This window comes from Stigmatopora argus, chromosome 6, assembly GCF_051989625.1.
Source record: "Stigmatopora argus isolate UIUO_Sarg chromosome 6, RoL_Sarg_1.0, whole genome shotgun sequence".
In the NCBI taxonomy this organism is placed as follows: domain Eukaryota; kingdom Metazoa; phylum Chordata; class Actinopteri; order Syngnathiformes; family Syngnathidae; genus Stigmatopora; species Stigmatopora argus.
This window is the reverse complement of record NC_135392.1, coordinates 13,710,597-13,735,477: the sequence shown is the minus strand read 5'-3', so window position 1 is coordinate 13,735,477 and position 24,881 is coordinate 13,710,597. Positions and strand designations below refer to the sequence as shown.

General features: G+C 37.5%; 4 protein-coding genes across 18 annotated transcripts in view; 2 read left to right on the top strand and 2 right to left on the bottom strand.

Annotated features, from left to right (window-relative positions):
• LOC144075490 (uncharacterized) overlaps positions 1-1,725 on the top strand; it is a 64,684-nt gene extending 62,959 nt beyond the window's left edge. Inside the window, exon 6 of the mRNA XM_077602554.1 lies at positions 1,582-1,725. The gene's annotated coding sequence lies outside the window, so the exon portion shown is untranslated. The remainder of the gene's footprint in view (positions 1-1,581) is intronic.
• csf1a (colony stimulating factor 1a (macrophage)) lies at positions 1,600-8,313 on the top strand. Of its 2 annotated transcripts, XM_077602545.1 has the most exons (7): positions 1,603-1,895; positions 4,380-4,493; positions 4,687-4,749; positions 4,921-5,091; positions 5,318-5,510; positions 6,075-6,113; positions 6,588-8,312. In XM_077602545.1, exons 1-6 carry the CDS (start codon positions 1,842-1,844, stop codon positions 6,089-6,091), a joined length of 612 nt encoding a protein of 203 aa, XP_077458671.1. In that variant the 5' UTR covers positions 1,603-1,841; the 3' UTR covers positions 6,092-6,113; positions 6,588-8,312. The 2 variants fall into 2 exon arrangements, with proteins under 2 accessions (XP_077458672.1, XP_077458671.1); XM_077602546.1 differs by lacking the exon at positions 4,687-4,749 and having other exon boundaries at positions 1,600-1,895; positions 6,588-8,313.
• golt1a (golgi transport 1A) lies at positions 3,309-11,669 on the bottom strand. Its single transcript, XM_077602559.1, has 8 exons — positions 10,246-11,669; positions 10,016-10,106; positions 9,847-9,902; positions 8,994-9,717; positions 8,677-8,768; positions 8,076-8,254; positions 7,657-7,720; positions 3,309-7,566 (listed from the first exon to the last, which is right to left on the bottom strand). The coding sequence occupies exons 4-8, from the start codon at positions 9,016-9,018 to the stop codon at positions 7,537-7,539; spliced, it is 390 nt and encodes a 129-aa protein (XP_077458685.1). The 5' UTR covers positions 9,019-9,717; positions 9,847-9,902; positions 10,016-10,106; positions 10,246-11,669; the 3' UTR covers positions 3,309-7,536.
• A 142-nt stretch (positions 11,670-11,811) lies between these two features.
• The window catches only part of plekha6 (pleckstrin homology domain containing, family A member 6), a 56,556-nt gene continuing 43,486 nt past the window's right edge, over positions 11,812-24,881 (bottom strand). For 12 of the 14 annotated variants that reach the window (XM_077602511.1, XM_077602509.1, XM_077602512.1 and 9 more), the window contains 15 exons: positions 24,462-24,530; positions 23,994-24,074; positions 23,637-23,786; positions 23,359-23,454; positions 22,735-22,846; positions 22,083-22,222; positions 20,416-20,583; positions 19,981-20,056; positions 19,611-19,714; positions 18,865-19,023; positions 18,355-18,507; positions 17,488-17,621; positions 17,064-17,212; positions 16,353-16,456; positions 11,812-14,665 (listed from right to left, as the gene is read on the bottom strand). In XM_077602511.1, the coding sequence (XP_077458637.1) occupies positions 14,645-14,665; positions 16,353-16,456; positions 17,064-17,212; positions 17,488-17,621; positions 18,355-18,507; positions 18,865-19,023; positions 19,611-19,714; positions 19,981-20,056; positions 20,416-20,583; positions 22,083-22,222; positions 22,735-22,846; positions 23,359-23,454; positions 23,637-23,786; positions 23,994-24,074; positions 24,462-24,530 (1,716 nt within the window). In that variant the 3' untranslated portion in view covers positions 11,812-14,644. The remainder of the gene's footprint in view (positions 14,666-16,352; positions 16,457-17,063; positions 17,213-17,487; positions 17,622-18,354; positions 18,508-18,864; positions 19,024-19,610; positions 19,715-19,980; positions 20,057-20,415; positions 20,584-22,082; positions 22,223-22,734; positions 22,847-23,358; positions 23,455-23,636; positions 23,787-23,993; positions 24,075-24,461; positions 24,531-24,881) is intronic. The other 2 variants (XM_077602514.1, XM_077602519.1) reach the window with 2 other exon arrangements.

Genomic DNA, 24,881 nt, shown 5'->3' with positions numbered 1-24,881 from the left:
TTGACAACAAAAGAAGCACCAATTTTGTGTTTATTTGAAGGTTGGTTTATTTTTGGAATATTGTCGGTAATTAAACAGGAAGCTTAATCAGTGAGGGGCATTTCTTGATGGAGAGTCAATGCCTGACAGACGTACATGTATGGTTTTTGTAGTTGGTTGTAATTCCAATAACCTAGCAAGTCAGCAGTGAATGCTTTGGGATGTCACAAAAACTTACTTGAATTCTTAAATGTAATAGACTTTAATGTTTACAACAATGATACATACTGTATGTTTGTCACGCATCTTTAACCCTAAAAGCTCAATTCTGATCTTCCATCCATCTTGGTTACCTCCAATCTTTTTTCATTTTCCTGTTTGGAATTACCCAAGACATATATTTCAAATGAAATGTTTCTTTTTGGATTAAAATAGTTCTCCAGTTTATTTAGTATTCATAGTAGTAGTCAACCCATTGTGCCTATGACAAGTCCACCTGTGTTTATAAACGTATTTGGCGACATTCGCTGCGCATTTCTCGTCTCACTTTTGGTTCTGGTTTTGCACTCAAGACCGCGGCCAGTGCAAAACCAACAAAGTCGGATGTGAAATTGCCCCTTGCTCGCTAGGTCTCTGGATAATCTAATTTCCTCGGGAGGTGGAATATTTGAAGCCATGTTTTTGTCCATTATGCAGCATCCAGACTGTTTTCCAGTGCTTGAGAATTGGAGAACAAACCCCCTTTCACTCTCATCCTTTTGCAACGACAAACACGTGCCTCTATCCCACTTCTGACACCACATTGTTGTCGCATGCGTAGGAAAGAGTCAGAGTTGTACGTTGTTCACAAAGGCCTTTATTGAAAATGATGGAGTGCATCACTTCCACAAACATGTTCTTGCTACTGTCGGAGTGTCCTAAATGTCCTAATCACTGAGGGGAATACCAACTCATGCAACATACTGCATAGCTTTCTGAACACAAGAATAACTCCCACAAGGAACAAAGTGTTTAATCTTTGAATGATTCATATCGTATAAGAAATGACAGCCAGTGGTCTAAACTAAATATATCATTGAGAACAAACAAAAAGATGCAAAAGCTCTTAATTCTCATCTCATTTTCTGAACTGCTTTATCCTCACTACAGTCACGGGGAGTGCTGGAGCCTATCCCAGCTGACTTTGGGCCAGCGGCGAGGGACACCCTGAATTGGTGGCCAGCCAATCGCAGGGCACACGGAGACAAACAATCAGTCACGCTCACACTCATACCTAGGGGCAATTTAGAGCATTCAATCAGCCTACCATGCATGTTTTTGGAATGTGGGAGTAAACCGGAGTACCCAGAGAAAACACCCGCAGGCCCGGCCGGGGAGAACATGCAAACTCCACACAGGTGGACCGACCTGGATTTCAACCCAGGTCCCCCACTGTGAGGCCAACGCGCTAACCACTTATCTGCCAGACCGCCCGCTCTTAATTCTTCTGGAACTAATTTAGAAGCCAATTCAGGCTCAATATTGACACGAGCATCATGTTTAATTCAGAGCTGAATGAAACAAGACTATTTTGATGATTGGAGGATTTTTTGCTTTTTTTAGCCTGCGGCAGCTTCATCACTGGCCCTGGGAGGAGGTGCTCTAAAAGAGGAGGCAGTGAAAAATTCTGTCCCACCCTTTTACACACGATATCTCTGTGTATGGATGGAGGTGGGAATAAGCAGCAGCAGGCAGTGTCTCATTAGGACACAGCAAGCCGTTTTCATAGTGTCCAGGCAATCAAGTATTTGGAGCGAGATTCTACAAAGCTGCGCATCATCCAGGGCCGTTCATCTATTGAGGCAAATGACGCTGAAACTTATATGCCTTTTCACCTCAGCCAGATGAACACATACGCGCTAGACTTTATAACTAAGGTAAGAGTCTGTTTAAACATTTCTTTCCTCCTATTTTAAACAATTTGCTTTATTTTGTTGTTTTGAAACAATGGAATTTGGCTACAAATACTCAGACTGACATCCTTGGGCTTTTGAGTACAGACATGTTGTTAAACATATTCTCAGTATATGGCATGCCTATCACAACTATCACAAATATTACATAGTTGGTCTATGCAGTTTAACATTGGGTCATGCTGTTATTTTTATGGCATTCCTCTCATCTGTGCTTTGCTTTATTGAATACTTTAGACTCGCATGTTGTTCTCAACAGTGGTTCAAAGGAAAACAGAGCCTGGAGTCACATGACATTTTCACCAGTACGTGTATATTGTTAGCTTGGATCAGGAGAAAGGACAGAACTGAATGATGAATAGCATTCCAACTGTCAGTTTCATGAACAAAGATTAAATATTTTGGAGAACCCACGATTTAGGGCAAAGGTGGCTTATGAGCAAATTTAGCAAATACAATATATTTTTTGTTAAAGCAAGTTGCTCTTGTTAGAACAACAAAATGTCCTTTATACAAATAGTGGTTATTTTTGCACATAAATTTACCTGCAAAATTGTATGTTTGGTTATAATTACACAAAAGCTGCTTCTAAATTTACCTCCATATTCACCTGCTGGCCAATAATTGCTAATTAATTAATGCATGGACTTGATAAGCCCTTTGTAGTTGGATGACTGATACACATGTGAAAGCACTCAAAGTTATTGCTTCCGCTCTCAAAAAGCAGATATCATCTTCTGCACAGATGCAAATTAAATGAGTTAAATTTTCTTGCGTGTTATTGACACACTTTTACTCATCAATTGTGGTTGTTTTTTCTGCAGTATTATTTTCCTGGTAGTTCCATTGCTCTTGCCCTGTAACATGAACCAGTTTTAAAAACATTTTAGTGGTTGACAGATGTTTTGAATTTGAACTGAAATGATCACAGCTCGTAGCTTTGTTGTCTCAGTTCGTTTTTGTGTGGTTTATGGCTTTTAGGTCTTTCTCACGCATGCCTGATAATGACGTTGCTGTAACTTATTCCAATTCGTGTCTTAGATTAAGACTGCTTTATACTCCCTGCTATGATGTCTTATACATGCAGACCTTACTGAATTGGCTATAAGCCAATTGGAGGAAACAAGGACAACTGTTCATGCTCACACTCATACCAAGGAGCAATTTAGTGTGTTCAACCAGCCTAGTATGCATGTTTTTTGGCAAAAGCCTGGCAAGAACGTCCAAACCCCACACAGAAAGGTTGGAATCCACCGGGGATTAAACCCCCATGTACATATATACTGTGGGTACTTTACTTCATCTTGTTGTTTTCCAATGGTGAATCTCACTGACTAATATACATTTCTGTATTTGTTAAAGAAATCAGGTTTGACAAATTTTCCAAATGGATATATTTGGCACCTGTATTTGTCAGGAAAAGAACACGCTCCAGGGATTAACCCTAAGATTTAAATGAGGAACACTTCTTGGATCGTTGCACACACTTTATCTGATTACACAGTCTTGGCGGGTCAGAGGTATGAACATGAAAGTGTATAAGCGCATAAAAAACAACAACAAAATACAGAATATATACATATAGAAATAAAAGGAAATGACCCCCTGGTGAATAACATTTTTTTTCAAATTGGTTAGATAACTACGGTAGTAAGTTGTCAGCAGAAGCTAAGACAATCTTGTAATTCTTTCATTGAAGATGTGTTAAATTATTTTTGTGTTTGTGAAATTTAATACTTCGACATTGGGTATTTATTATTGAAAACAATTCAACCTTATTATCGTTAATTGACTCAGGTTTTTTCAGAGTTACTGAAAACTCACTTTCCATAGAGAAAAACCTAAACAAGCCAATAAACAAAACAGTGATTACATCATTTGTTTTAATAATCAAAGATTTTCAAAACAAATGAAGGTACATCCAAGAGACCTCCTCATTTTTCTAAAATTCATTAAGTGAAATTCATTCATTACGTGTGTGAATGGGCTTGTGTTAGTTCGAATGATGAGGTCACACAAAAATTTGGTTAACATTCAAAATAATTTCCTTAGAATAAAAGTCCAAATTCCCCATCTAATTCGAATATTTGAACTATATTAGGATATCCGGTTGGAAGCATGAACGCTCATACATCATGTTCTCCTATTCTGTTTCAGAACTGTACCTTCATTGTTGTTTGGAGTTTGTTGCCCTTAACTGCTAGCAGCAAGACATAAAATGAGAGACTATTAATAGTTGAAAACAAAAAGTGTTGAAAAGAAAATATAATGGGTGCCTTAGCCCATCAAAGAATGTATTAGTCAAAGAACTTTTCTATTTGAGTATGTTATTTAAACCAATCTTTTGATGACCTTGCTCCATCTTCAGTTTCTCTATACACATAGTAGTACATAAAAGACATTTTGATGAACTTTGGTATTATACTAATTTGCTCTTTCTTTCTCTAGGCTTGCCATTTGAGCTTGTTACTCATCCTATGCTTTCACCTGGCATTGGGTAGTGTTCCTGGTCCATGCCGACATTCGATAACACAAAAGCATCTTCGGAACCTGAATCGTCTGGTGAGAATTATCACACATTAGGCCCTTGCGAAACTTCCTATGTACCATTCAGAGATGCTTTTTTCCCCTTAAAATAATGTTATGATGTGCAGAATACACGAGAACATTCCTCTAAAGATATATATTTACTATTCACTAAATGTACTGGAAACTGAATTTGACAGAATACTGACACCATGTTGTCCTTCTCCAGATTGACAATCAGTTGGACAATGGGTGTTTTATAATTTATCAGTTCACAGAACATTTGAATTTGGTAAGTGGGGCTTTTCTGAGTTATGGGCAATTATCATTAAATTCAAAACCAGATAAGATCATTTGTTTATATCTCATAGCAACCTTCACAATCCCTTCACATTTAACACTTACGACTCATCTCGTCTTCAGATATCAGCCTGAATGATTTAAAAAAAATTATGTCTTGCAGAGCAAAGTCTGTTATGTCAAAGCAGCACTTCCACAAGTGCTAGAGCTTTTGAGAACACAATTCCATTACGGTAGGAAATCAGACAACAGAAGATATATCAACACCCTTGAAACGGCTATCTACTATCTTTACTCCCAAGGATGTATATCTCAGATAAATGAAGAGATTGAGGTAAGAATATTATACATGCACTTCAACAAGCCCCCAAGAAAACACTGACCCTGAACAAACATACAGTACACGGTATTTACCATTTTTAACCAATTGGCCAAAATGATATAAAATCGTGATAAAGCCAATAGCATCAACGACTTCAATATTACATATCAGCTAAATAACTGTTGAAAACTCAATAACTGGTTTAATAATAACACTTGGAATTGATGTGTGTGTTTAGGACAGTCCAACAAAGTTGATAAAGTTGGTCCAATCCTCACCAAAGGAGGCTCTAAAAAAAGTCCAACATGTGATCCAGATGTATATGAGACTTATGAGATTAAGCACTCGTCCCGTGGACTGGAACTGTCAAGCAGAATATTCTGCTAGAGATTATTTAAATACTACACAAGTTACTGTTACCAGCACTACAGGTAAAGAAAAAACATCTTGACAAGTAAAACAAATGCACACAGTGGTACCTCAAAGTTCATCCAAAAACTAATTCTAGATACATGACACTCGATGAGGTCTTCAGAAATAAGCAGTAGTTCCATCCACAGTTCACCCTATCACAATAATTAAACATTAACTTGGCAAACAATATTTCATGTGGTATTTAAATTATAAAATGAAATTTTAAGGGATATTTTGACTCCCTTCAAGTCTTTGTCCACTCTATAAAATTTAATGGCCTCACATTAATGTTAAAATTACCTCACATAAACAAAATTGGATTTTAGTCACACACTTAAGCATAAGTGATCAGCTTTGATATACAAAGTGACAATGGCAATTTTATTGGATTTCCTTCTTGGATTCTATTTCTGGTTACTGTTGTAACTCGGAGGACTCTCGGTTTGAAAGTGTTAGGTACCACTGTACAATTGACAAGTATGCAATCAATGATGTGTTCAATCTGTATTTTATAATTCAGATTTTTGTGAAGCCAGTGTGGGTGAGAATTGTTACATCATTTCTTTCTTTTTTTTCTGCAGATGGAGGCCACACATAAAGCTAGTCTCTTCCAGTACCTGGTAAATAGTTTAAAAAAAAATTGTGCCAGTGTTTGCAATTCTTCACAACAAAATAATAATGAGAATGTATTACAGCATTTTAAGACAATCTGTAGCATTGACAAACAAACATCTTAAAAGCATGCAAGCAAACAGAGCCTTTTTAGTCCTTTACCACGGACAATTACAACAAACAATGACGTCTGCTCTTTGCTTATTAGATGTTCTGAGAAAAAAAATATATAATTAAAATATATTTCAATATAGTTTTCAATCGTTACTTCCATCCAAAAGCTGTTGGTATGGCTGATATGGACTTTTAAAACCCGTCCTTATGGGTGTTAATGGAAGCAAACTAGTTGTTTTTCAATGTTTTCGGAGTTAAGGAACATATTTGTCATTCAACACCATTGAACAATTTCAGATTTAGGCCACAATAAAGCATTTAAAAATGGAACCCCCCTGATGTTGACCAATATGTTATGTTTCCGTTAGGTTCTTCTCTTTGGAGATTTGACAACTGCTGCCATGAACCAGGTTGACCAGCAATCTGAAGAAATCAATCTTTCACAAGAACCTGTTTTTCTGACCCCATCATTATTTGTTCTGTGTTCCGTGTATTTCCAAATATATCTATATACCAAATATGCATTTAGATGAATGTACCTTGGCCACTTTATTGACCTTTGCAGAATGTATTGTCATTGTACTCTTTTTTGTGTGTGTGTAATGATCAAAGTATGCAGTATGACTCTAATATCTATTTTTTTATTTAGAAAGAAAGTTGTTGTTTTTCTAATAAATTACACTAGCAACACCCCCCAAAAATATCTATTGACAGTCAACTAGTTCAGTGTGAATCCTGCCCCCACCCAAGCTGTTACACCTGAGAGCTCAACCAGCTCACAGAATGGTTGTATCTTGTCTGATCTGGACCAAGCCTCCATATCTGACCTTAATTTAAACAAAGTGCCCAGTTTCTGACGGCTACTGTATTTTCCAGATTATAAATTGCACTTTCTTTCTTAGTTTAGCTGGGCAAGTGCACTCCAGCTATGCACTGTAGTTCCAGACTTTGTTTGAGTTAATCAGAAGTGATACTAAAGATGACAACTTTCATGGATTTTGGTTTTTGGGGGGTTTGGAGTAAGGTTGGAGTTGTTATGTTGCATTGTTTAGGTTATTGGTATCTGATAATACGTTTCGTCAACGAACACGTTTAACCTCTTGTTTTCCATTTTATTGTCGTATAAAATGTTTGTTTCCAGAAAATTCCCCCAGAAATGCGACTCTATGGAAATAGGCTGGCAGTTAAGGAATGAAGTATGAAATGAGGCAGCCTCACTGCATGGTGTGAATAGTAATAAAAAAAAACAATAGTCTGAAAGTATTTTCTCCAGTTTCAGAAAGAACATCAGGCTTGTTAAATTCTCCACATGTGCTCTCAGACCACACTGGAGCCACTCTGCAAAAACTGTAAAGGAAAAAAGAATGTTTTTACAATTTCATTCAGAGCAAATAAAAGAATTAAGACCATTGGTCCATCTTCTGATTAAATTCTTACAGTCTGGAGGAATGGGATGTTCACCACTGACAAAACAAATCCCAGTGCCATTGGAAAAAAAGACCTATGGAAAGTAGGGGAGACGTATGACAAACAGCAAATGGGGATAGGAAAATGGACTCAGCTAAAATATTCATCTTAAAACTTTAACTATAATCACAAGGTAGGGAAGCATTTCTTTCTTTTGTCTTCTTGGAAGAAAACCATCTGGGTTTTCGATTTTAATCTGGTACATTTTTGAGGGGCGATTCAAACAATTCAACAACTAGAACAACAAGATTCTGCCCAAAGATCTTGCTGGGTTACGTGCAACAGCACTAATAGAATCACTTCCATTTTTGCTGGGTTACGTGCAACAGCACTAATAGAATCACTTCCATTTTTGCAGTTTACACGAACTTTTTTCCATATCAACTGACCTGAATAAAAGGACAAAGCCGTAAACCTCCACCATCATACCAACAATTGGCCAACGGCACAGCACCAGCGACACACCTCCCAAGAAGAAGAATGAACCTCGGAACTTATGTCTTTGGAAGAAGAAAAGCACTGTCCTCTTGATGCCGATGATGAATGTTAAACCTGTTAGAAACAAAATCTATAGGAAGAAAGTCAATTAAATATATAGTATATGCATTTGCAACTGAATCCATTCATTAAATCATTCATTTTCTGAACTGCTTTCTCCTCATTAGGGTGCTGGAGCCTATCCCAGCTGACTCCGGGCCAGAGGCGGGAACACTGAATCGCTGGCCAGCCGATCGCAGGACACAAGGAGACAGATGACCATACACACTCACACCCATACCTAGGGGCAATTTAGAGTGTACCATGCATGTTTTTGGAATGTGGGAGGAAAACGGAGTACCTGGGGGAAACCCACGCAGGCCCGAGGAGAACATGCAAACTCCACACAGGTGGACCGACCTAGATTTGAACCCAGGACCCCAGAGCTGTGAGGCCGACGTGCTAACCACTCATACTTTACTAAATTACAGAAAGTATAGAAATCTTACTTACATTTCCAAAAGCCAGCAAAATAGAATCAAAGTACAGCAACACACCAAATAGCAGAAAGAATAACCCAAATCCTAAAAGACCAATTCCAGTCTCTGAAAGAAAACATTTATCAATTTGACTTTTTTAACTCCAACATTATTTTGCACTTTTAGCTACATCTTTAGTTTCTCACCGCAGCCTGGTTACTTTCACAGATTATCTTAGTTTCTAAATATTCCTGATTTTCTGTGTTTGTTTCTTTGCTTAGCATTAAAGTCAAGGTATGGTAGTTTATGATTTACAGATAGCCGTATTAACAAAAATATGGGAAGACTTACTCTGAAACTCAGTAATGTCAACCATGGTAGTCCTTTATGCAAATTCTCTTCCTATATTGCCGGCTTTGCTATTCTATGACAGAAGGCTTTCTTTTCCTAGCGTGACCTTTGAGTGGTGACTGTGTCAGTGCGTGAGCTGAAGATTAACTAGAAGCACACACTCTCCCCCTAAAGTGAATAGTGATGCCATTATTTGACCTATTAATCTTTATAGCCAATAGCAATGTGTCTTAACGTGTAGCTTGGGTAGTCCTCAAACATCACTTTGAAAATGAAAAAGAAATTTTAGCCATATTTAAAATAATCATTAATTCATGAACGCATTATAGAATTGTGGCATGAACTTAACTCCATAAATTGGGTTGCCAACCACTACATGGTCAACACAGCATATAAATTATATTTATATAGTAAATTATGTAAGCAGTTGAGCCAAGACACATCATTTTGATGTACTCAAAAATATTTTTTATTCATGAATGTTTCTGATATATTACAGGGCATTCCAACCAACTTATTATATTTCAGTGTAAAATGTTTGTGTGTTTTCATATTTAAGCATTTAACCAATAACATTTCAGCCATTATTTGTTGCCAAGGTCAGAAATCTACTTGGAAGCTTTCACAATCAGTTCTGCAGGCCCTCAATCAGATTTCGAGTTGGCGACACCACGCCTTCTCGCAGGCGTAGGGGTACGTCATCGCTTTCACAAACTACGATTGGCTAGTGATAGAGTAGACTAGTCAGTGCTACCAAACTATTTGTAGCGAGCTGCACATGCAAATATACGTGTCCTAAATGATATTTTAATGGTATTTGGTTGTTATGATAAAAAGTTTCTAATATCCTTACCTTAAGGGTCTGCTGCCTCACTTTGCCAGCATGAGCCAGAGAGCTGTGGACTTTACCTATATAAAAGGGGGGGAAGCAACAACACATGGTTCAGTGAAACATCACCATGGTGATATAAAGTATATCAGATGATTATGTTTTAAGCTTTTATTTAAATTTGGATGAATACCTGTATATATTCTGCCATAAACAAATTCATTAACCTCCCAGCATTCTCCAAAGTGCAGAATTTAGAGATGCTACATCTTCAAGCAGGCAACCTGCAAGAATGATCAATTAGAGACGCTCCAGAGTCAGGACACAAGCCTGATGCGTGCAAAAAAAAGCAAAAATTATCATATATAGAGACTGGAGATTCAACATATAGGCTAAGGTGGGTTATTATTTTTTTTTTTTTACCTTGATCTGGCCCAGTCTCCTCTCCTGTAACCTCAAGGGTGTGATGAGTTCTGGGCACACAGGAAGAGCTGCATGGTGATCTTAAAGAGAAAACTTGCAACAACAAAAAAGCAACAGTTATCATATATAGATTCTAAACAGAGAAAACGTGATTCAACCCAAGCTATTTGGGAGTTGCTAAACAATTATTACAGGCCAGATGAATCCTACAAGAAATTTAATAAACAATCTAGATAAAGAATGAAAATAAGTTTGAGTGTCTGTGCTATTTTCCCCTTTCCAGACAAGGTGATTGAACATACAGAGTGACGTTAACAGCTAGGAGAAAGTTGTCATAACAATTTTTGTATAAAGGATTTTTTTAGTGAAAACAGAACAATTACAAATTGGATACGGGGTTTTAGCACTCGCAGTGAAAACTATTATTACATACAACACACAAGGAACTAAATCGTGTCATTTTTAAGTGAGCCTTCACCCAGCAAACTGTCCATTGATGTCTCGGCTTTTTTTGATTAAATTAAAAAGAAACATGACTACACAGCCGGTGGGGAAAAGGAGCCCAAACTTAAATTGTCGACGGTGCGTTCAACCTGGCATTAAACTAACAGATTTGTTGGCGTTTCTGGCTCAACTGATTCCTAAAAAATCTACCGGTAGCGTGATAAAAAAAAACACTTAGGCGAGTAAATTGCTCTACGCCTTACCTCGTCGTGCTAGTCGTCCAACAACATGGAAAACGCTGTTCGAAAGAACGAGACACTGCGCATGTGCTTATTTTACGCAGCTGGGTCACCAATAGTCGTAACCACGCCCATATTGTCTAGCCATATTGAATGTGGAAAAGATGGTGGCTTGCTTACCGCGCTCCATGTGGTGGTTTGTCCTCCCAACTCAATGTCCATGTTTTGAAGATAGTCGTGATTTTTGTGTTCTTGATGCTACAAAACAGTATGTGTATACTACAATGAAACTCTAATGTATCTTTAAACTGAAAGAGGGGTGCTATAGTAACTATAGCTCCCTCTTTATACATTATTATTCATTAATTCACTTTCTGAACCACTTTATCCTTACTAGGGTCGTGGAGGGTGCTGGAGCCTATCCCAGCTGACTTTGGGCCAGAGGCGGGGGATATCCTGAATTGGTGGCCAGCCAATCGTAGGGCACAAGGAGACAAGCAACCATTCACGCTCACACTCATACCTAGGGGCAATTTAGAGTGTCCAATCAGCCTACCATGCATGTCTTTGGAATGTGGGAGGAAACCGGCACACTCGGAAAAAACCCACGCAGAGAATATGCAAACTTCACACATTTGGACCGAACTGGATTTGACCCCAAGTCCCCCACCGTGAGGCCAACGCACTAACCACTCACCTACCGGGCCGCCCAGGTATTTATTGATGCTTTTTGTTAATGTGGTTTTATTGCCATACAATAGTTATTGAGGGTTGGATTGATTCAGGTGTGAAATGCACGGGCCACCACTGTTATATAGTGATATTTGTTTCTGTTTGTTTCTAAGAGTTTATATTGTCAGATCTTTAAACATAAAAGACAAACTCAATTTCAGCACTTTATTTAGACATAGAGCAAGACTGAAGACCATCATTCTCATCATTATTGTCCTAATGAGTGCATAAGCTTATTGATGAGAGGAAGGTTTCACCTCAGTAGTCTGTTTTTGGCAGTGAAATACCTCATAAGCAAGTGGATTTAAATTACAAGTATACATATGTACTGTATATTCATTCCAATGAAAATATTGTATCATACAAATACTGTAATGAGTTCCAAAGCATCTGGAAAAGGACATTATTTGAATACATTCAATTTATTGCAAGGTTGACTGAAAGCAAGCATACTGTTATTTTTTTATTTATTTTTTTAAATATTTGCATAGTTCAAGCAGTTTGTTGATTTTTTCTCAAAGTAGTCATTCTTATTCATAATAAAACGATAACCTTGGCAATCACGGAATACTATACCGCCCAATAGCTAACAACTGAGTCGATATACAAACCATTTATCCGTGACATTATACTACTACTGATATTGAAAAACATTTACTCACATAAATCGTCTAACCTAACATGTCAGATTCCATATATTAAAAAATATCTGTCCGTGTTCAATCCAAAAGAGTAACAAAATGAAAACAAAGCTTTTGTTGATGAAAAGTGTACAAATTACCTCTTATTATTGTCTTTCTTTACATCAAAAATATAATTAGTGCCATTTTCGAGCATGTTCCCTTTCTTAAAAAAAAGGATAGATACAGGTAGTCTAATAATAATCTTTGTTTTTTTTTTGCGTCGTGAGGGGCATCAACTGCTTTCAGCACAAAATTAATCTCCCCTAATTTTTACATTTCCTTAAAATCTGGTTTTAAAAAGACAGGCCACTTGGACATTGGACATTGAGACAAAAAGGACAATGAAAATGTTACGGATGGTGATACACAATGTCAAAGTGGATGTTTAAAAGTTAAAATTAACTCATTACCACTACTCTATCCTCCTCAAAAAGATAGGTTGGAGTTTGATCAATTATGTTTGATATCGTGAATCAATATTATCACAAATTTACATGAATTGTTAAGTCATGCCCACACACATCTTCACTTGTGTGGGAATTTAAAATGCACATACACACAAAACACATTTAATTAAACGTTCAATTTTGAATGCAGGAAATGATTTTTTTTCATTTGGTCCTTTTAAAGCTATAAACTGACAGAAATAAGTGCCATGGTAAAGAGAAATAACTTCCCGAAAATTTACAACTATTGAATATCTATAAATACTAGTTATAGATGACTCAGTGTTTGTATTTATTCATGTGTATTGATTTAATAAGATGAAAGAATTCATCATATTATGCTGTCCATGTTTGAATTTTTAGAATTAATGGCACAAAAGATATTTTGCAAATTCTTTTTTGCCCCTGTATATAAACTCATGAAGGGAATATTATAAATAAAGTCACCCTACCAAAGAAAAATGCTTAAAATGCACAAACATGTTTAGACATATGGCACTGCATGATTTACTGAAATGTAACCATTTAACTGCACTGTAAACTGTCTTTCCTGCTAACTAACTCACACAGATGTATTTGAGTTCCATCTCTAAGGTCACTTCTATTTTCATTTAATGTGTATAGCTTACTACCTTTAAAGACATTCAACATTCTAAACTTACCATATATAGATGTAGACAATCACTCTGTTAATTTCTTGAACATTATTGTATATGTATATATATATATATGTATATATATGTATATATATATATGTATATATATGTACATATATATACACACATATATACATACATATACACACATATACATACATATACATACATATACATACATATATATACATATATATACATACATATACATACATATACATATATATATACATACATATACATACATATACATACATATATATATACATACATATACATACATATATATATACATATACATATATATACATATAAATATATATATACTATGTTTAAATAAACATATGGGTGCGCTACAGCTAAGAGCTGCACCTTATAGTACGCTGAGTAATTTAAGTTTTGTTCATGTTTATTTAAGCGTTGCCTTGTTGTGGTCTTTTTCTCTCTTTGTGATGTGGCTAAGAAACAAAATTTATAACCATGGAATTGGCTTTCTTTTGAACGGATTCATGATGGAAGGTCTGCATTAGCAATCCCTTAAGTACTTCAGTTTCCTTTGCTTTCATGAAGAAAAAATAATAATAATCGCAATGACTAAAACTCAGGAGTCAACTTTCCAATGACTGCCAATGTGATTAATTTCCACATGGAACGCAGAGGGTCTGAAAGCAGGATGTACTAAAGTGTGAGTCAAGACTTTAACATGGCAAACAAATTGTTCATTCATCCGTTTTCCGTTACACTTATCCACACAAGGGTCCCGGGTGAACAAATTGTTATTATTACTAACAGGTTTTAATATAAAATTTTCAATCATCCAAGCTGAATTGGTAACTTTCTTTCATTCAGAGTCCATCAGTAAACTTCACTTTGTCCTGAGCTAATCTCTGTTTACCTACGGTATTAAATATTTTGAAGCAAAAAACAAACCCCACACATTAGAGCTCCAGTACTGCTCCATGCAAAGAAAATACCGTATGTACTGGCCATTTGGGTTATAGGTGTTTGATAGATTGACTACTTGGGTGTTGAGTTGAGGTGTCTGTAGAGAGAAGAGATGCTCTGGTTCCTCATTAGAACGATGACGGCTTGTCATGCTTTTGTTGCATCAGGTATTTGGAAGAGTTTCTCTTTTGAGGTAATTAATATTCATTGTCAATTTCAAACAGTAAGTACTCAAAAAGATGCTCTGTCAAATTTCACAGCACAGAGGGCTTGAGCTGAAAGAGGTAAAGAGGGAACATATGAAAAAATATACAATTTTAAACCACCCTTATGTCTGCTCATTGTTTGGACTCCAATTAAATTTTGAGTCTCACGAATAAACCTTCATGAAATATAGAGACTTTGCGAGTAGCAACCTCTGAGTGAAAGCCACCCTTTTACATTATCATTTCACCTACACCACATTCTCCCAAAATTCCTACTAAATGTCTTTTCAAAAGTCAAGCACCTGGCAAAATAATATCGCGCCATTTATGTCCCTTCACGGCTCCGATACTTATCGCGGGGCTGTCATCAGCTCTGTGGCAGACACATGTAGACGCAGTACAAAAATGGAACCCTAGGTGTTAATTGTTTTCAGGCATGCTCTGAATCGCTAAGCCTGAGTGTAATATTACGTTGGTCAACATAAATCCTATTACTGTACCTCTAAAAAACAAGGTTTCACTTACTTGGCTGTCCTAACTGACAAACAGTAACTGTTGTTATATTATTCAATAATAAAATTCAAATTATGAACAGCAAGGAAGAAGACCTTTGGTAAAAGAGGCATTACAGTGGTACCTCGAGATATGAGCTTAATTCTTTCCAGGACTGAGCTTGTATGTTGATTTTCTCGTAACGCAAACGAACGTTTCCTATTGAAATGAACTAAAAACAAATTAATTTGTTCCAATCCTCTGAAAAAAACACCAAAAACAGGATATTGGATTGGAAAAAATGTTTTATTTGTTCTAATTTGCCATCTATGAAAGTAACAAATAACTAGTGGCTTAATAGTATACTAAAATGTGTTCAATAGAACTAAAATTAGATGGATTTCGCAGAGGGTAGAGAGAGAGAGAGAGAGAGGGACAGGGGTTGGGCGGAGTCTTTTTGCATGGCAACGCGCTTGTAACATAACATAAACAAATTTAAATGAACTTGGATTACGATGTAGACACTCAAATAAATTTAATCTAACCTTACACTAAACTTAATTCCAATTTTGTATTAAATTTTGATACCTTTCTTCTCCCGGGTTGGCTCTATTTGCCCCGCCTCCACCCTGACTTTCAAATGCAACCTATCGAGGGGCTGTTTGCTTTTGTGATCCCTTCAAAATATTCCGAAAATGATGCACACAAATGTCCTCACAATAGGATAACGCACGACCACTTGCGAACAAGAAGTAGTATATATAACTCTCATATTAGCGATCGCCTCGTCATTCGCAATGACTAACAGGGAAAATGTAAAAAAATAAACACTGAAAAAATGCAATGCTCCGCCCAGTGCTCGCAGAGACATTAGACGAGGAAGTTGCGGGGAGAGAGAAAGTGAGTGCCCATGATGTTCTTATGAACAGCCTCTCGCGTCCGCTGTCTGCTCATATGTCAAATTTTGTCTCGTATCTCAAGATAAATATATGCCCGAAATTTTACTCGTATCTCAAATTGCTCGTATGTCGGGGCAATCGTATGTCGAGGTACCACTGTATATGGAATTGTAAAACTTTTTTTTTTTTACAATCCACATGAAGATATTGTACATGCTTGTCTCAACGTCTACAATTTAAAAGAAATCGAAGGTGAAAAGGTGCATTTGCCTGTGCAACTTTTCAATGACATCTTCAGCAAGTGAGCAAAGCTGTGAGACAAAACAGGGTAGAACAAAAGTTGGATGTGGTGAACTGTGACTTACCTGGTCTGATTCAGGCATTCGTAATGAGGAGGTGGGGAAGTCAGCAGAGGAGGGGGGAGGGTGCAGGCTGGTTGGGGGTGTGGGGGAATCTGGGGCACACTGGGCTGGAGTGAAATGATAAAACCAAACACAAATGCAACACAAAGCATTATATTAGCAAATCAAAGCCGAGAGCATTTTTGAGGAGCATTTCTCCATCACAAGCAAACACAACATAAATGCGTGCCTGTTAGATTGTAACAACATTGAACTTTCTGTCACAAAGCAGGCGCAAGCATACTAAGTGTCTGTGAAAACAGAACGGATGTAACAATGTAAACATCTTCCTAAATAGGTAGAGCAGCATATTCACCATAATTTTGAACCCATTTGTTGTTGACCATCTCCTAGATAAATTCTTCGATAAAGGTAAAAAGCCATGGGAATCTATGTGTAAAAGTGACTAATAAAATATTGTTGAATATGTTGTGAATATTAATCTTACTGATAGAGTATGATTGATATGTATAGCTGACTTTATGCATGGCTTTTGGCAGTTTGTTTTCCTTATTAGATATTTCATTAAAAAAAAAACACAATTTTCTCAAAAGGAATGTATGTCGGAAATGGCACAATGGCGAATGATAGAGATTCTATTTACGGTTTGGCCTTAGCAATAGACTCATTGATAGAGGTCACTTAGAGTTGGATAATCGTGGAGAGCGTCCTTACCCGAGAGAAGGCGGCTACGGCGGGAGGCTTCAGCAGCCAAAGCGCAGGAGATCTCAATGCGCTTCTCTTGCTCCTGCAATTGCTGCTGGGAATTGACAGGAGTTCCACCCTCTACAGGGCCATCCAGGACAGGAACAACATTTTGCAGACTGAGATTTGGGCAGCACAAAAACACAAAGATGAGAGTGAACTGAATTGAGGAATCTCAGAGTCGGTTAATTATATTTCTTTCTACAAGGGATTTACTATTTTTGGTTATTGATGGAGTTGTTAAAACTATTTCATTCTTCTCTTTGCTCTTACAGTAAATCATGAAGTGTGAAATCATGTAAAGTTAGCGTGTTTCATCGTGTTTCATCCTAAGAGAGCGAATTGATTTTTTGCGTACAACCGAAACTTGAAATATTTTTTGGTATAAACATACTTGGATTTCACGATCAAAGTCTTGATTCGCTCTAGTTTCTTCTGCTTTTCTTTCTGCTCCTCGGGGCTCAGGGGGGTGTTATCTTCCATATCCAAATAGCGCTCTGGGATAACAACCTTGTCAGGAGCCATTAGCTAGAAATTACAATACATTATATGATCATTACAATTAGTATTATTACAGTAACAGCAAAATTTGGATTTTTTGTTGTTGATCTAGTATAACACATGCTACAGAGACATTTACAATCAGTATATCATGGAAAAAAATATGTCAGAGTAGGGGATCCACGGGTCCCAGGTTGCAAATATGAAGGGATCATCCACTCAACATTTTAAAAGTACATTTTTATTTATTCTATTTACTACTTTATGCGACGGCCCGGTGGATGAGTGGTTAGGTTCAAATCCAGGTCGGTCAACCTGTGTGGAGTTTGCATGTTCGCCTGCGTGGGTTTCCTCCGGGTACTCCGGTTTCCTCCCACATTCCAAAGACATGCATGGTAGGCTGATTGGACACTCTAAATTGCCCTTAGGTATGGGTTTGAGTGTGCATGGTTGTCCGTCTCCTTGTGCCCTGGGATCGGCCTTCCACCGATTAAGGGTGTCCCCCGTCTCTGGCCCGGAGTCAGCTGGGATAGGCTCCAGCACCCCCCGCGACCCTAATGAGGATAAAGCGGTTCTGAAAATGAATGAATGAATAATACTAGTACTTTATGAACTAAAACATAACTAGATGCATTAACCCATAACAAACATTAGACTTCTTTTTCATATTTAACATTATGCCAATGACTAGTTATTCATTTTCAGCAGTGTTTCTAAGGAGGTAAACAATAATGCATTCAATTCATAAGAGTGCCCGTACCTCTTTGTTTATGTCCAGGTTGTAGTGGTCTGGTTCAAGATCTAACCGTCTCAAACGAGCAATTTCCTCACGAGGTGACTCCAGTCCCTGACCTCTGACGGCTGCCTCTAAACCCTTGATGTCAATCTCATGAGCCGTTACCCGTCGTCGAATCTGCACACATTTTCATCGGTATTTTAGGTCATTTCGAATTTTGAGTTATAAAAAAAAACAACTAAAATTTAACCGCTGTTACCCCTTTCCCAACAGCGTGATAGCATGCCTGTATCTCAAACCAGCCAAAGTGTGTGTACAGTTCTGCTGATTTGATTTAATGCATAGCGTGTTTAGTTGCAGTTTATGTTTGAAAAGCAAGATACAATTGAAGTACTGTACACATTCACACCATTGCCACAAATGTGGCACTAGAAAGTCAGCAATCAATGTGATGGAACTGGTTTTCCTTCAAATTTCCTAGTTGGTAGTGTCCTTTATTTGTACACATTTAATAGGTGAATTAGTTTGATTTACCACTCTGTAGCTCGCCGGTGACTGGCCGCCTGAAAGATTAAGACTTCTCCTTTTTTCCCGTACAGAGCTGCTCTGGTTGCGACGGATTCGTTCATTTTGTTCCTCCACACTCATCTTGGACCTGAAGTCAGCTGGAAAAACAGCACTTTTTGGACGCTCCTGTGTCAGTGTAGAGGAGAGAAAACAAATGTTAACAGAGAGCTGCGCTTGCATTTTTACATCCCATTCTCCCAATTTTCTAGACTGCCTAAATCCTCTCCTACATCGTGGCCTTAGAGAATGCTTGGATAATTAGCTCTTATTTACATCAGAACAACTTAGCATCACGAGCTTTAACAGGATTTGAAGAGGCCAACTCAAAGTCTTGACTTGAATCTGATTGTTTTTATTGTATTGTTCACTTAAATTCAAGACCACAGAAAGAATGATCTCTCCTCGAGTAAAGCATAATAGGGTTTGCTATATACAATTAACAGTTGAAGTTTTTTTGGCATGACCTGGAGATGTAAAAAATAGCCATTTAAAGAGCATAATTTATTTCAATTGTTGCTGCTGAATGTGTCTAATATAACAAAAACAGATAGGTAAATTGAATATTTTTATAATAAATTCAACCAACATGTCAACACCACATTTTTTTCTTTTTTTTATATTTTGACCTAAAAACATTTTCTTAGTCTGGAAATAAGCCAAGATGAGTGAAAATTTGAGAAGGGGCAAATACTTCTTAGTGTTGGTTGACCTACCCTCGAAATCCCATTAGGCATTCTGCCATTAAAACGGGAAACTCCAGCAGGCCAGTTAGAGCAGTCGTCAGCAGGTGACTTGGCTCTTGGAGGGACAATACCAACTAAAAACAATATGAGATTAGGTCATTACCGTGGGAAAGGAAATTGTGTGCTTCTAAAAGCCAACCCTGATAATGATAGTCTCATGCTTGACAAAGCATAATTATTATGCATTGGATTAGGATTGTTTTTCTTTCATCTAGCATTATGTACGTTAGTAGTGTAATCCCATGTCCCACGAGTTGCTTTGTACCAATCACGGAATAAGAATCACCAGTTGCACTTCTTAGTTCACATGAAGAACTCAATTGATCGTTTGTGTTTATACCTTTATTCATGGTTGATTGCCTATCCAGGCCTTGGTCCTGTGAACCACTCATATTGTTCTGCTCTCCAAACTTAATCTGTAAAAGAAGAATACTATACCTAAACTGATGTAAACATACCTTCCAAATTATAAAATGCAATGACGTGCCTATAAATTATTCCTACGATACAGTTTTTTATTTAAATTCAATATCTACAAACTATTTTAATGCACTACAGTTGTATTTAAAAAGTAATGTACATACACTACATGGTTAATATGATTTGATACTCTTCCAACATAAACTAATTGCTGGTCAGCTGTGTTTGGGATGATCTAAAGACAAGGCGATATATAAAGTAATATTAAGACACTTAATATTTTAATCGGTGTGTGGTCAGTTCAAATTTGATGGATTTTAATGATGATGGGGCAGCGGTAGAATCTCCAAAATACCTTTCTGATGCAAGAATCTTCAACATCAAAGTAACCATCATCGATGCCCAAGCTGCGTAGCCAGATGGTGCTGTCAAAGGGCAAGGGGGGAATCGAAGGGGGTTGGGTGGAAGAAGGATTCAAAGGGAAATAGGACTTGGGAAGGGGGGGCCTTGGGGGTGCACTTTCCTAGATCACCACAAGCCAAGGGAAGAGCAGAGAAGAGGCAAAAAATACAAAGGTTTGAAGCAAGAGACTCCAGCGCATCAGGGGAAGTGATGACAAGCAAGCTAAATGCAGAGCAGAAAGGAAAGTGGAAACAAGCATGTTCCAAGGAATTGCCATCACTAAACTGTACTAGTAGCATTGGAAAACCTGGCCTTGATTTCCTCGTTTTCATTTAAAAAAATTACACAAAAACCTTTTATTATGAATTTGCGTAAAGTGCAAAGAGATTAGTCGCTAGGATCGGCTAGGATCACCCAAAAAGATTACTTTATACAGAACTATGACTAGAGTGTATAAAAAAATAATTTAGACTTCGCATATAGGCCTATGTAGTACCTAATGTAGTAAAAAATGTTTTGGTGTTATTTGGGCATCTTTCTACACACTGTCTAGGGCGTGACTGGTTTGGGGCTGTCGAATCACCAAGGACAGTCTCTGTCATGTGTCAAATCTATTGTTTTTACTTTGGAGGAACATTAATTGTTTCTTTTCTATGACTTGACTATCACATATTACATATTTTCAAATAAAAACAGGGATGCAGATGGAATAACCATGACCGTGAGTCCAATCATAATCAGTTTGAAAGATTTCTAAAGATGAGTCTGCAAAAACACTTTATCTGAATGATGAGTTGGCGAATCAGATGGTGTCAAATCAGAAACGATTGGATCTATGTTATGTTTCTTTTTATTATAGCTGGGACTGAGCGCCTTGGCATCATCATGAGTATTAGCATTACTTGTTAGTTGGGATAATTGGTGATGGTGTTGAGTTTCTGGGTCATCGCTTCTAATATAGGCAATTGAGGGTGCATAAGGATCTGGATCAAAGTATGACATTAACACGTTACTTTGAAAAATGTCTTGGAAAAGCAAGATCGACGATTCAGGCATAGATAAATGCCTGGTGGATAAGACGTTTTCCTGATCATTTGAATGTCTTTGCAACAAGGGAGATGCATTGAGTGAATCAGGAAATACATCTTTTCTTAGACCAACCTTGACCTCTTGGTTGCAAACATTTGAATCAAGCCAACCGAAATCTTGGAGCTGCATATTGCCTTGGCATTGCAAATGCATGAAGTCAATATCCCTGGATTTTGACGTAGCTACAAATGTGTTCAACTTAGAGTCGTTTCTGCGCGTAATATTTTGCTCGGTTTCCTCAAGAACTGTATCCAATCTACCCATGGACTCGTTCATACTCTGAAAAGCTAGGTCAGAACGAGGACATGTGCACTCGTAGGCATAAGAGCTACTACTTTTGTTCGTATTTTCTGTAGTTACGCTTTTTTCCGGTTCTCTATAACTTGCTGGTCTTGATTTGGGCTTGGGGTCAGTGTAGAATTGAGGCACTACGCAAGATTTGGGACGGGGTTTAGGAATGGAGCTTGCTCTAGCGTGTGAGATAGGTGTTGAAAAGGGGTTTAACCCTTGCTGGGTGTGTCCGGTGCTTACCTCCGGCCCCAGCTGTTTAGAAGGGGAGACCTGGGAGCCAGGAACTGGGGAATATGGAGTGAGAGGGCTGGTGAGGCTTACTGAGCTGAGGGGACTGGCTGGACTATTGGTGCTAAAGGAGCCTGGAGCACCACTGGCCACTGTGGAAGAAGAGAATGAGAAAGGTCATACTGAGAGACTTGAATTTGGAGTCTACCTTATCATTTTGCTTTAGGCCACGTGTCAAAGTGGCGGCCCGGGGGCCAAATCTGGCCCGCCGCATCATTTTGTGTGGCCCGGGAAAGTAAATCATGAGTGCCGACTATCTGTTTTAGGATCAAATTCAAATGAAGAGTATAGATGTATATTAAATTTGCTGATCTTCCCCCTTTTAAATCAATAATTGTAATTTTTTAATCATTTTTTTCTGTGTTTTTAGTTCAAATGTCATTTTGTAAAATCTAAAAAAATATATATAAAAAACTAAAATAAACATTGTTTTAGATCTATAAAAAACCGAATATTCAGGGCTTTTAATCCAGTTCTTTTAATCCATTTATATAAAAAAAATCTAAATATTATATCTAAAATGGTCCCGCCCACATGAAATCGAGTTGACGTTTACGCGGCCCGCGAACCAACCCGAGTCTGACACCCCTGCTTTAGGCGATACCTTTGTGCTTTGCAGTATCTGTGCCTCTTGATGAATGACTCTTGTGTAGGCCCTCTAAAACATCCTGAACTCTCCAAAACTCTTTCTGGATGTGCCTTCGAACCAATTCACTCTGCCGGGAAAAAAAAGGAGAGAAAGAAAAAACGTGTTCATTCATTTTCCATTCCGCTTATCCTCATGAGGGTCCGGAGTAGACCTGGAATTGGTAGCCAGCCAAGCAGAGAGGACAAAAAGCCAAACAAGCAATCTTGCACACATTCAAACTGAGGAAGAATTTGAAACGGTCAATTAGCAAAGCATGCATGAATTTGGGAGGAAAACAGAGAATTCCGAGAAAACCATCACAAACACATGCAAACTCAACAAAGGGAAAGCCGAAGCCCTCGATTGAGTTACATGAAAAATAATATTTTCAAGACTATGAAGGATGTTGAAACTATAGTTAAATGACACATTTCTTTTCCTTAATTTATATAAATTACATAATTGTATAAAGTAGTGAATCACTATTGCTAAATAGAAGAAAATGAAAGACACCCCCTGAAAGTCCAATTTTCCAGACAGCAGTCATTGTAAAACGTCGTCAAACATCACAAACTTTAAGACAAAAGGATTAGCAATTACCTGCACGCCTGCGTTAAGCTGTTCCCACAGATCTCCATGAATAGCATGGGCTTCATCCTCTAATGCTTCAAATTCCATACGAGTGGTAGTTAAAGCCTGAAAGTACAATTCAGTTACTCTCTGATTGCATTATCTATAAAGTTGGCACATTAGTTATTCAGTATAAAATTTAGTTGTGGTCCATTGTACAGAGTAGTGGAAAAAAAACATTGCTTGATCCTAAATTTTCCTAACAAATTATTTGATAACGTCCACCCAGCATGTCAGGACTGTCCTACGTTTGAGGCATGGGAGAGCTCCCCTCTGATGTTGATGAGCTGATTTTGTAGGGTCTCTTTTTTGAATCGTAGCTTTTCCAAAGCTCCCGGCTGGGTATGGTACTTCTCCATTTCCTGATGAGTAGTCACTAATGCTTCTTCCAAGCTGTCCTGTAAACAGCAACCAAAACAGCGACAGTAAAAAGGCTTTATGTTAAAATATTAAAAGTTCCATAAAAATAGACATTATGTTGACAATTATGCATTATGTTGTGAATCAAGAAACAAAAAAACACTTTTCAGTACTTTTTTTGTTTTATTTTCCACACTTGTCTTGCTTATTTGTTACATCGTGAATTTAGATATATTCCCCTCTACCTTGTCCATTCGTAGTCTGTGGACCAGAGCTTCGTGATCCTTCACAATGTGATTCTGCTCACACAGCCGGCCCAACAGTTTCTGTGTCAGACGTCATGTAAAGCAATCAAAATCTGTCATTAAAGCTAATCATGGATAATACTGAAATCAACAAATTAATTAAGAATAAAAAAAAGTGCATATCACGGTGTCAACATGCAGAATATGTATTGTAGTGTACACATGTATGCATGTTTAATTTTAGAACAAGGAAGGTTTATGTTTCAGAATTACATTCATATTAAAAACAAGGTCAATGCATGGTTTTTATAATAACTTGCAAAGAAAGAGCTGTGATTTGTTAAGGCCTTTGAGAAAACATCGGTTAGTATTAATCATCAAAGCAGGACTGAATTCACAAAATCGGCCATGAAATCTACTAGAAAATGATGTGCAAGATGATCGATAGTTTATGGGACTGTCACTCACACTAGTTTCGATTTCATTCAGCTTCAGTGTTGGGTGTAATTCTCTGTAGACGTCATGGAAAGGAGGCACCTATGAAACAAAAACAAGAGAAAAATATTTCATCCTCAACATGAAAGGAACGTTTTTTAATACAATCCACAATTCACAAAACCTGGAATGCTGTGCAAAACAAAGAGAAACACTGCCATGTGATAACTTCTTTAAAAAAATAACCTATACAGTTGTGCCTTGGGATGGAAATTAGGTTTTTCAAGCTATGAGGCCCAATCTGAGTTTTTTATATATATAAAAATGTTTATTTTATTTTTATTTTTTTTACATGTAGTACTCATGTAACAAATTCAACTTGTAATCTCAAGGCATGGCTGCACATGTTGTTGATGATGAATCACTATATAGTTTTATACAGCCACAATTTGA